Here is an 11,656-nt window from a genome sequence, read left to right as displayed (position 1 = left end):
AGAGAGAGAAAGGCAGAAACAGCTGATCAGCGCCCTGCTGATCCTGGCTGTGACATTTTAACCCAAACGTTAATTGTAATATAACCCTTGTGATGGGTTTGAGTTTCGACCCAATTTTTGGTAACCTCAGCTTGGTCAATTTAACACAATTTTTGGACAGTTATCGTAACCCAGTGTGCTGGGTCAAACCAGTAACCAAACCCTGTTAAATTGAAAAAAGCCAGCGTTGGCTCGGTCCATATTTGACCCAGCGTTTGGTTACAAATTAGATCATTTTTAACCCAGCATTTTTCCGTGTGGTATATTTGAACTGGGACGCTCTCAACCAGTTGTGCGTGCAGTAATTTAAAGACTGAAATTGTGCCTAAAAAGGATCGGATTATAATAGTTGGTGATTTTAATATTCATGTCTGTTGCCCTGATGGTCTGCTGGCTCAGGAATTTTTAAATTTATTCAGTCATTTTCCGTTTACAGTCCGTTGAAGGCCCTACACATCAGCAGGAGCACACTCATGACCTGGTGTTATCATATGGTTGTAATTGACATTTCTCGTGTGCATGAGTTTAAAGTTCACACTCCACCCCGCCGCTGCTCTCTTCTCCTCCACTTTTATGAAGAAAATCTTTACCCTGAGATTACTTATTGGGCCCACCCCAGATGAGCTTCCAGGAAACCTGTACTCAGACCATGAACCCTGTGAACCCATTAAAAACCAGGCTCTCAAAACGTGTTCCTCAGCCCTGGTTAAATGAATCAACCCGAGCAGTCAGGCGTCAGTGTAGGAGAGCAGAGTGAAAGTGGAAGAAAGACAATTTGCAGGTTTCTTTTGAAATGTTAAAAGAATGTTGGAAATTTGATCAGAATACGGTGAAAATGAGAGAAACAGATATTTTTCTCAGATCATTGTGTTAAATTGTCATAATCGCCGTGTTCTTTAAGACTATCAGCTCTACTCTAAACAACCCTGAAAGCCTCTGCTGACACATGTCATCAGTTCCTTTCTTTCTTTGTAAACAAGGTCGAGTCTGTCAGGTCAGCAATAGAACTTCCTACAGATGACCCATCAGTGTTTATTCCATGACTGTAAACATGTTTCCATTTGTCACTTCAGTCTTTACTCTGAAATACAGGAAATGACATCATGGCTCAAAATCTTTGTCGTTCAAACAATTCTTTATTTAACATTTTTTTAACTTTATTTAACAAAATACATTCAATAAAAACTTGAGAACAGGAAACTGATTTTTACTCCAACCACTGAAAAAAAAAGGTAACAACTGAACACAAACAGAAGAACAATTTATAAAGATTAACATTGAACTACAGGAACAGTTTGATTCACAGCCTCATTTGAACTTTAAGGAGAGCCGACCTGAACTCTGTGGAGCCTGATCTCCAGGGTTTTAAGTTGGACTCTGAAACCAGAGGATGTTTCCCTCTCTTCAGATTCACTCTGATCCTGTGATGGGAACGATTTCAGCCCTGCGTGATCGCGCTGATGTTTGCACAGAGCAGATGATGAAGTGAATGTTTTGGCACAGTGGTAACAGTGAAACAGTTTATTAGTAATGTGGGATCGTTTGTGTGCAGAGTATGAACTGAGATTACTGAAGCTCTTGTCACACTGCTCACAGCTGTAGTTTCCTTCCATGTGTGTACGTTCATGCTCGTTACGACTACCTGACTGTGAGAAGCTTTTGTCACAGTGTCTGCACTTGTATGGTTTCGCTCCTGTGTGGACTCGTTTGTGTCTTTTAAGGTTACCTGCAGTGGTGAAGGATGACCCACACTGATCACAGAGGTGCTTTTTGACCCCACTGTGAAAGAGTTCATGTTGTTTTAACTCAGCTGATGTGGGGAAGCTTCTCCCACATTCTTTGCAGTATTTCAGTTTGTCTCCAGTGTGTTTACGTTGATGTATTTTTAGGCCGGCTTGCTGACTGAAAGTTTTTCCACAGATGTCACAACGAAAGTCTTTCCCACCACCACAGCGATGACAGGGTTGAGAAGTGGATCCATCTGTGTCGCTCTGCTTCTAAACAAAGACACAAAGACAGTGTAAGTCAGTCCTTCAACACTTTTATCCTGAAAGTCGCCTGAAATAAAGAGCATCTCTGCAGACGTCCAATTACATTTTACTGTTTCGATTAACACACTCAGTTTACTGGGCTACAATAACTACAATACTACCACCATAATACTACAGCAATACTTATTTAATATTACAGTAACATCTGACTTACACTTAAATGAAATGAAAACCTGAATAATGGCTCAGAGCTACTCTTCGGTGCAGTAGAAGTGCTAACATGCTAACACAATTTAATGAGCAGACTTGTTCCAAACAGTCAGACTGAACTTACAAGAATAAAATAAAAATACAAACCTCACAGTAACTGCACTTGTAGAGTCTCTTTCTGGTGTGGATCTGTTGGTGTTGTCTCAGGTACTGTGGAGTTTTAAAAGTCTTCTCACACAGGTCACATTGATAAGGTCTCTCCTCAGTGTGGGTAAACATGTGGCGTTGTAAGTGTGCGTCTGTTGTAAAGTATTTACCACACTGATCACACCAGTACACATCTTCTCCGGAGTGAATGCGTAGGTGTATATTTCGGCTCCATAGCTGGCTGAAAGTTTTTCCACAGATGTCACAGCTGTATGCCTTAACTCCAGAGTGGGTAACTAGATGACTCTGTAAGTTGCTACTTCGAGTAAAAGCTTTACCACACTGATCACAGCTGTAAGCTTTAACTCCACTGTGGACGACTTGGTGTGTTTTTAGGGCATTCTTCCAGGAAAACGACTTTCCACACAAGTCACAGCTGAACGGTCTCTCTCCAGTGTGGATGAGCTGATGTTGCTTTAGTTTAAACTTCCAGGTAAAATCCTTCCCACACTCGTCACAGGTGTTTTTTTTCTCTCTCTTTCTTCTGTGAGGTTTGTCGGCCTCCTGAGAGCGCTGACTTCTCGGTCCATGTTGGTCCTGCAGTGACAGAGATACAAGCAGAGGCAGTGAGTGAAATGCAGTCATTGAACAAACTGAAGCTTCAAACTCCCTCCATTAACACTAGTCAGGGCTCGCAAAATTTCAAAATCCCTGGTAGCCCTTTGGGCAGGGACTCAAAACAAACAAAACATGAAACACAAATTACAACATTGTATAAAAATTACAATCATCAACTCAAATACTTGGTTCTAATTGAACAGAAATTTCTATGAACTTGTAAGAACTGTGTAGAACATGAATCAGTCTGTGTCAGATCCTGAATTCAAAATTTCCACTGAAGTCACGGGTAAGTGACAAGTGGAACCAAGATCTAGGACATTTGCTTTTTGAAGTTTGCAAAGACTGCTAAATTTTGCCAGTGGTAGTTCACTCTTTACAACATAGTACGCTGTTCTAAACAGATTTTTCAGGTTTATTTTTAGTATGTTGTTTGTTTGTTCTGGGAAAGATATTGCAGACTGAGCAATAATGCATTTCTTGCATTTCTCATGGGTTCTAATGGGGGCCTTTCTTAAAATTACTGGTCCCAGTAACAAAGGCGCTTGTCGACTCAGAAATCGAGGGAAAACCAACAACACACCCGGCAGAACATTATGTTATTTATACAGGTGCACATAAGTGGTCCGCATGTGCGCATTCGCTGTCAAAATAAAAGACGCGCACCAGATATGAAGTTGCAACGCGCGTGTGGCGGGGCGTGGCCTGCGGTGCCGTGCAGAGATGGCGGACGCACCTGCACGGCATCCGCAATCACGCCCCGCCGAATTAAATATTGTACTGGGTCCTGTGGTTGTATTGTTGTGATAGTGTTGAGCGGGCAGCGGGAGAGCTGCAGCTCTGTGAGTATTGTGGACAGCAACCGTCAAAGCTTTAATAAAAAGCATCAAAATGCCACTGGGTCTGCCGTGTATGTTTACAGCGCGTTTGCGTCCATATAAAAAGTACTGTTTTTGTCCGCTAGAGTGGGATTTTCACGGCACATTCCGCACCACATCTCTGTGCGTTCATCATTTGTTTGAAGCCAGCTCACCTCCTGCAACCACTTTTCCGAGAATACGTGCTTCTTTTGTGGTTTGGACTCCTTCTGACATTTCTTTGGAGGTGGAGGAAAACCAAAGTAATTGCTTAAAGGAGCTTCTTCAACATCTTTAAGAGTTCTAAACAAATGTCTGTCCTCCTCCAGAAAATCTTATGTATGCAAACACGCGTTGCAACTTCTTATCTTGTGTGCGCTTTTTATTTTGACAGCGAATGTGCACCTGCGGACCACTTATGTGCAGCCCTGGTTATTTAGCTCGTCATATTGCAGCCACAGAAATTCTTTTGTCCATGAAACCATAAAGCTGCACTGTCTTATTTGGCTCAGCAGAACTGAAATATAAATCCTGCTGCTTTTACACACGCACTCACATAAGCTCAGCGATTCTCTGCGCGATCAACCTCTCACATGTTTAAGCTTGCTGCGGGAGATTTCACTTGTCATGTTTGCATAGTAAGCTAACGATTAATAAGACGATGTCAGAGGAATTGGTGCACAAATTATCATCACTCACCAATCAGTGCTGTCGCTCTCTATACACAGTTCGCGCGATTGCAAAGTAAAACCAAAAAACAAGCGCAAATTCAAACGCAATTTCAATATGTCACATATTGACAGTGGCTCACCGATGCCAAAGACATAATTACCCAGCTACATTTCCAAAAGAATGTAAAAGCATTGACATATATTTTTCCTTCCTATGATAGCCCGACGGGCAGGGCAGAGAGAGATTTTGGTAGCCCGACTGGAAAAATCGCTAGCCCCGGGACGTCAGGCTAGCGATTTTGCGAGCCCTGCTAGTTTTAAACCTGAAGGTGGAGTGTGGCACCAAACACCTTAAAGGTCCCCTATCCCCACCTACTGGTAGTAGTACACATTACATCCAACCTGGTGTTAAAGATAATTAATCATTGTTCAAACACTCTAAAATCATTCCCATCCCTCCTACTTGTACACAAATATTAATGCTAACACTCAGAATAGTAATAAATGTTGTGGCAGGTAATTTCAAATGCAGCGATTCTATCAGCCCAACAAACATCAGTAAACACACAAACTGTTTGTGTGCAGTTTGTCTCACAATGTGATTTAAAGACTGCAGTAAAATCCTCTGCAGGTTAGTGCAGGATAAGCAGGCAAGTTTACTGTAATGTGATGGATTTAAGTAAAGAACAGTGTGTGACTGGTGCACAGTGACTGTGGTGCTCATGTCAGAGTTAGATTACATCAAGTGTAGCAGAGATTAACTTAAACTTAAGCTCATGATGCTGACATTCATTCACTGAGCTCCACCCACATACCAACAGTATAGTGTCTAATATAAAGACAGTGTACTGTCAGTGTAGAGAAAGGAAATCAGCCAGGACAACTCATGAAACATCTGCTGACATCTGGATGAATTCACAGAGAGCAGCATGTCAGCTGATCACAGCCTGTACATTAAAAAAATCTACTGGAGCTCTCAATAGAAATGATTGTGAGCTGTGACCCTTTTCCCCACACTGAGCCACTACAGCTGATTTTAGGGTTGAATCCTGCTGAATCCCACTTTAACATCTTCCCTGCTCATTTTGATGTTTAGAGGCAACGTCACCGTCTAAGATGTAGGCATTGTATACATTGTATACATTATTTCTACATTACATTAATATTGCACACGGTTCTCTTAGTTTAGCATAAAATATACATATCAGTACTTCAGCTTTTAATGGAGTATTTCTTAACACTAGTATCTGTCACCTTCTGTGTTGAGCTCATTGTTTTCTCTGCAGTGGCTGAGCTGAGTCCAAGTAGCTGAAATTTCCTCTGCTGCTCCGTCAGACTCTTCTCCTCCTCCTGATCAGCTGGGACAGAAAACAGAACTTTGTTAAGCTCCACACTGCACTGAAGAGTCAAAGTGTCTCATATGTTCATCTGAGAACACACAGAACACATTTTAGCTTCCTTGGGTGGACAACTTGTTTGAAACAAACACAAAAGGTTTGAGCACCGATACCAAATTCAGCAGTATGGCACACCAGTACCAGGAGAGCAATTAACTATGTGCACGTTAGCATATGCTACTTCCGGTGCGGAAACTCCTGTGGGGAGCTTTGTTTCCGGTGTCCTATTCGCGCCTGGTTTACGGTCCAAAACAAGTTAAACAAATGAATGAATCAAGTGGCGATTTACATTTCTATAGATGTCTTGGGCATTTACCCAATATATCTGTAAATGATGTTCATCGACTTGTCGATATTTTCCCCCCGCGCCTCAGAGCAAAAGAGAAAAGGGATTCAAATGTTATATTTCTCAGCTGTCCCTCGTTTATTGCGGGTGTTATGTTCTAAAAATAACCAGCGATAGGTGAAATCAAGTAGACAATTTTATTTTTTGACAGTGCAAAACGTTTGGTGGACATCGTGGACATACAGTACTGCACTTCAGAGTCACACTGCTAGCGATCGATGCAGCGATTCTGTACTGTACAGGAGAGACGTCACGGAGGAGATCGTCTGCAGCGATCAGGACGCAGGACACAATGTGACGTAAAAAAAAAAGCATGCAAACTTGCACTAAAAAATCCGTGAAACAGCGAGGTGAAAGGTGAACCACGTTATAGCGAGGGACCGCTGTAATTTTGAAGGTAAGTCACAACATACCCTTCGTAAATACTAATGTATAGAAACCGTTACCAGCAATCATTCATTTTTTGTGTGGCTTTTTTCACGGTTTGTTAACATGCTGTGTAGGTGTGTACTTGACTAGCTGATATCGACATAATGGGGGAAACATCTGGTTTGACTATTCTTCACCTGTAGTTTGAATGCTGAACATTTGCCTGTTTAAATCATAAGACCAGTCACTATACAGAGATGTGCTTCTGAATGTGGACGATGTGTCTTCTGCTGCAGTAATGCAGTTCTGCTTGTGTTGAGTGATGTAAACAACTGATCGATCTAAACTCTTTAAACGTCAAAATTGATCATTAGATTTTTTTATGACACAACAGCGGTGAGTGTTCCCACCTTCTGCTCTTTGTAACTTAACGCAATCTTTCCGTTTTCGAGTTTTGGACATGATTTTGGAGTATATCTTCGCAGTAGCGATTGACCGCAAAGTAAAGCTACCGGAAATGCACAACCCCACATCCGGTCTCAAACCAGGAAGTTAGCATTGTCTCGTGCACATAGTCAATTTCTCTTTGAAAAAGGCCCTGGCAAAGAACGAAAACAGAACAATCAATGGGTAGAGTGTTTCCCAACCACTGTGCCGCGGCATATACGTGTGCCGTGAGAAATGATCAGGTGTGCCGTGGAAGATTATCCTATCTGGTCAGCAAAGAGGCACAGAAAAGAAGATCAGACACCAGCGAGGGAGGATAAGAAAGACAGACGCAACAACATTGTCATCCCCTATGTAGCCGGTGTATCAGAAAAACTTCAAGCAACTTAAAGAAGTCCAGACGCTTTTCTTTGCAAGCTCCTTTGACAACATGTTGGGTCTTTTGGAGCCGGAAGTGACCTTATATGGATGAACGGTGGTGCTAGCTAGCTTGGTTAGCAAGCTGCATTCATAAACTGTGCAGGTGCCACAGAGATGCTAAGTAGCCTTAATAACAGATTAATAAAATAACAGAAACTCTGATTACAATGAGCTCATTTAAAAGCTTTCTTCTAATAAAATTATTTTCTTCTCTGTTTCACAAATTTTTTGCTGATATCTTTCTGTGAACTAGTTTATAGCAGCTTGATTTAATTTAGTCAGATTTTTTTCCCAACTGGTTCACAAAAACTTGAGAAGAGACACCAAGGAGAGCAACAGAAAGACTCATTCAGGAGCTAAACTCAAGATTAACTAAACTCGGATTAACATTAGCTCGGTGCTTACCTTTAAATCAGTCTTGATAATAATCTGAGAGAAAAACGCCATAAAGCGGGAACTCGGCTTCTTCTTCTTCTTCTTTTGGATTTTTTGGGCGGTTAAAGCTTTAAGGCGCATTACCGCCACCTGCTGGACTGGACTTTTCATGTCCCAAACATCATCAATTGGCCACAAATTTGTTGGAGTTTCTGTTAATAGAAAAGATGGAATTCAAGGATCTTGTTATTTGGTTTCTTTGTTTTCACCATTTACTCTACAATTTTCTGCCAGTGTATAGCAAACCCCACAGCTCAAATCAATGAAGAATTTAGTATTTTTAACATATTGCTTAAGCTGGAACCAGCAGCTATATAGGCCTAATTTTTAATCCAAACATGTGATAGAGGTTTACCACCAGGAGAAGCAGACTGTAAATAAAAGACTGTGCTACTGAAAACCGTTAGTCTGACTTTGGATTGTAAATATGTTTCCATTTGTCACTTTTGTATTTGTATATGCAGTAGCGTTTTTTGATACGGGCGACACGGGCGGTTGCCCGGGGCGGCATAGTGGTGGGGGGTGGCATCACGGGCATCGGCAAAAAAATAAATAAAATAAAAAATAGCTCGTAGCTGAGAACTCCCGCGGCAGATAGTAGGGGCGGCATTTCAACATTAAAAACTCCAAAGAAATCTAGTGGCTTTCGTGTGTTGAAAATCCCTCACTCTGTTAAAAAATTGACAGATTGATTGTGCATCCAAGTTGTGTGCTAAGAAAACACATACAGATCATTCAGTTGGCTCTTACTTGCAAGACAGTTTGGACATCATTCATTTGCTATCTGATCCTCTGCTGGACGACACGAGAGGCTGAGACCACTGAAGACTGTCATCAGAACTGTCTAAATTATCTGAATGGAAAGAAAAAGGTTTGAAAAGGGTTTATTTGTACCATCAACTACTTACAGACTAACAAAGAGCATCAGGAGAAGAAAACATGGAGTAATAACATGAGCAGCAACCAGCAGAGGGTGCACTATCCTTCAGGTGAGCTGCTGAGCAAGGTGAGCTGTAACGTCCTTTAAATATTTGAGCAGAAATGCTGCAGCATTCACAGGTTTCCTTCTTGAAGACATGTGATCTGACAGGCTGAACGTTTCCTTGGTCCAAAAGAAGAAAAATCTGATTGAAAGTTTTAACCTTCTCAAGGCAGGCGTTGTAGATTTGCAACAGTTAAAAGCTAACAACCTGATTACCCCACATACATATTTTATGAGTTTTTCTTTTACTCAGAAGTACCACTGCACTTATTCTTTTGTGCATTAGCAACAAAAACTTAATTTGAGCCTGAGAGGCTTAACAGGGAGAACAGCTGGACAACATATGGAGACACAAAGAAATGAGAGGTTAGGGATTAGCCAGCAATGGAGGGTAAAGGTGATTGCGAGAACTGTTTGAAAAAGGCTTCGGAGACACAGGTGAGAATGAAACGGTTTCAGGTGACAGAGAGGCAGGATTTCAGGGGCCACATAGAAACTGTTGAACCTGTTACCCCATAAGTCTTTGTCTGTGGAGGTTCTCAGTCATCCAGGTCATGGTAGGCTAAGGAGCTTGGAAAGAAAAGAGACTGGACTTCTTTAAGTTCCTTGAAGATGTTTCAAACCCCCTTCTGAGAAGCTTCTTCAGTTTTAAAACCCAATGGTGGAGAGTCCCAGGTATTAATCAGAATTTTCTTCAAACACGACCTCCCGGTCCACTTCAGACCCAGCCACACACTCTGACACAAACTACTTGATCCCAACAACAAAACTCCCAAACACAAACTAAACAATATAGTGTTTGGTGTGCAGTACAGCGAGGAGTGCTCAGACCTATACATGGGAGAAACCAAACAGCCATATAATTTGGACCAAGAACGATTTCAGCTGTCAAATATTCGTCATTTTTTCTCACATTTTTCTCACATTTTTTTTTCCCTTTCCAATTTTCAAAAATACACAATGGCAGTAAAACAATATCAACATCCATTGTGTGTGTGTGTGTGTGTGTGTGCGTGTGTTTTCTTGCCTTGTCTCCTCACCATATAGAGTTGTGACAGACTTCCTGTTTCTGGCTTTAATCCCTCCACATAGCTACATTGCATTTTGCACACCCACTGCTGACTTTACCATCTTCATTACTTCAAACTGAAATCAATCTTCTTCTTTGTGCTTTGTCCAGGCTGCTTTTTTCCTCTGGCTGAGTTGTGTCTTTTGTCACCGCACACCTTCCCATTGCTTCAGCGATCGGGGTTTACAGTTGGGGATGACCTTCCAGCCGATTTCTCAAATGTGTTGCTACGAGCTCCTTTGAGAGCTCAGTAAGAAAGAGCCATCATGCACTGCTGATGTAAAAATGGCCATTCTTGAATTCAAGGTGCTGAGCAGTTGAAAAGGTGTAGTGTGGCAATGTAAACTTGTACCACAGCACCATGGGCCACCTCTACAGCAGCCACTCCTTTCTTGTTGACATAGCTGACTATGGTAAGGCTGCCATTGAATCCAAACTCTGTGCTGTAAACCTCGCAGGACTCAGAAGCCTTCATCAGAGGAAGGATGTCTGCCTTGTTCTATTGTAGAGTCCCCACAATAGTGTCTTCAGGGGACACCGTGGAAGAGTCACATTGGAAAAACGTAATCTGTGGTGATGTTGGTCTTGTGTTTCTGAGTCTACTACACAACGTGAATAACACAACATGTGTGATCTCAGGCTCAAAGAACGATCAGCATAGTTTTTCCAACCTGTTTCTCCATCTTCTACAACACCTGATTCATCTTCTCAGTCATGTGACCTGCCTCCGTCATCCAAAGGTTCCCCTGAGTGGGTCCTGCAGGTTCAGGGATGGACTGGAAGGAGACAGCATGGGGAGGGCCTGAGAGAAGTCCACGCACAAGCAGCAGTGTAATACTGTGATTTTACTATTGGTTCTTACAGCTGCGTTATTGAACATGGAGTTTCCTCTCAGTGTGTCATGTTTTTATTAGACCTGAAACTCATTCGGAATATTTGGCCTCGTGGATATCATCTTGCTCTCTACATAATTTGGACTGTTTGAAGCTCGAGCAGCTCATAAAATTGAAGGTTTTTAATTTGATTAAGAGTGAGTCAGAAGCTTCATTGAAGCCAGTGTTATTAATGATTTTTATTGCTCTTTGTTGTAATATATATATTGGTTAGAAATGCTCTTCATTAAGGACACCACCTGTCACCGGTTTAATAGCATGCAGTTCCTCACTGTGACCACCTGAGGGCAGTAACATGTCATCAGTCAGTAAATCTCTGCTGACAGTGTCAGTGATTCTATCAGTTTAATAATATCTGTGTTCACATATAAAGCATCATTATCACACTAATGAACATTAATCAATCAATCAATCAATCTTTATTTATAAAGCACTTTTCATACAAAAAAAAAATGTAGCACAAAGTGCTTTACATAGTTAAAAGCAGCCCACCCCACCCTCCAACTCACTCCCCACACTCTCATTAACATAAATGATGTGAATACACACATATCCCCCCCCCACACACACACACACACACACACACACATACACACACACATACACACACGCGCACACTTAAAGAGTAAAAATTGGGCTGGGCTCGCATGAGCCAAGTGAGGAAACACTATAACAGGGAGCCGTCTGCACCGGGAGCCGGTCACAGACCGCAGCCTCCAGGCTGGGCACACAGCAGGAGGGAGGCAAAGGAGCCCCCCAGCCAGG

At 41.9% G+C, this 11,656-nt stretch overlaps 1 protein-coding gene across 1 annotated transcript; it reads right to left on the bottom strand.

The window, feature by feature from the left end:
- Positions 1-1,163: 1,163 nt before the first annotated feature.
- On the bottom strand, positions 1,164-7,986 carry LOC143420273 (uncharacterized). Its single transcript, XM_076888046.1, has 4 exons — positions 7,918-7,986; positions 5,788-5,891; positions 2,388-2,984; positions 1,164-2,036 (listed from the first exon to the last, which is right to left on the bottom strand). Exons 2-4 carry the CDS (start codon positions 5,803-5,805, stop codon positions 1,359-1,361), a joined length of 1,293 nt encoding a protein of 430 aa, XP_076744161.1. The 5' UTR covers positions 5,806-5,891; positions 7,918-7,986; the 3' UTR covers positions 1,164-1,358.
- Positions 7,987-11,656: the final 3,670 nt, after the last annotated feature.

This window comes from Maylandia zebra, linkage group LG9, assembly GCF_041146795.1.
Source record: "Maylandia zebra isolate NMK-2024a linkage group LG9, Mzebra_GT3a, whole genome shotgun sequence".
NCBI classification, from domain to species: domain Eukaryota; kingdom Metazoa; phylum Chordata; class Actinopteri; order Cichliformes; family Cichlidae; genus Maylandia; species Maylandia zebra.
This window is presented reverse-complemented; position numbering and strand designations above follow the sequence as displayed.

Bases quoted from the DNA above. Each gene is read 5' to 3' on its own strand.
- LOC143420273 (XM_076888046.1), bottom strand. The intron at 2,037-2,387 runs GTTTGTATTTTT...GTCTTTGTTTAG, and splicing joins ACAAGTGCAGTTACTGTGAG to AAGCAGAGCGACACAGATGG.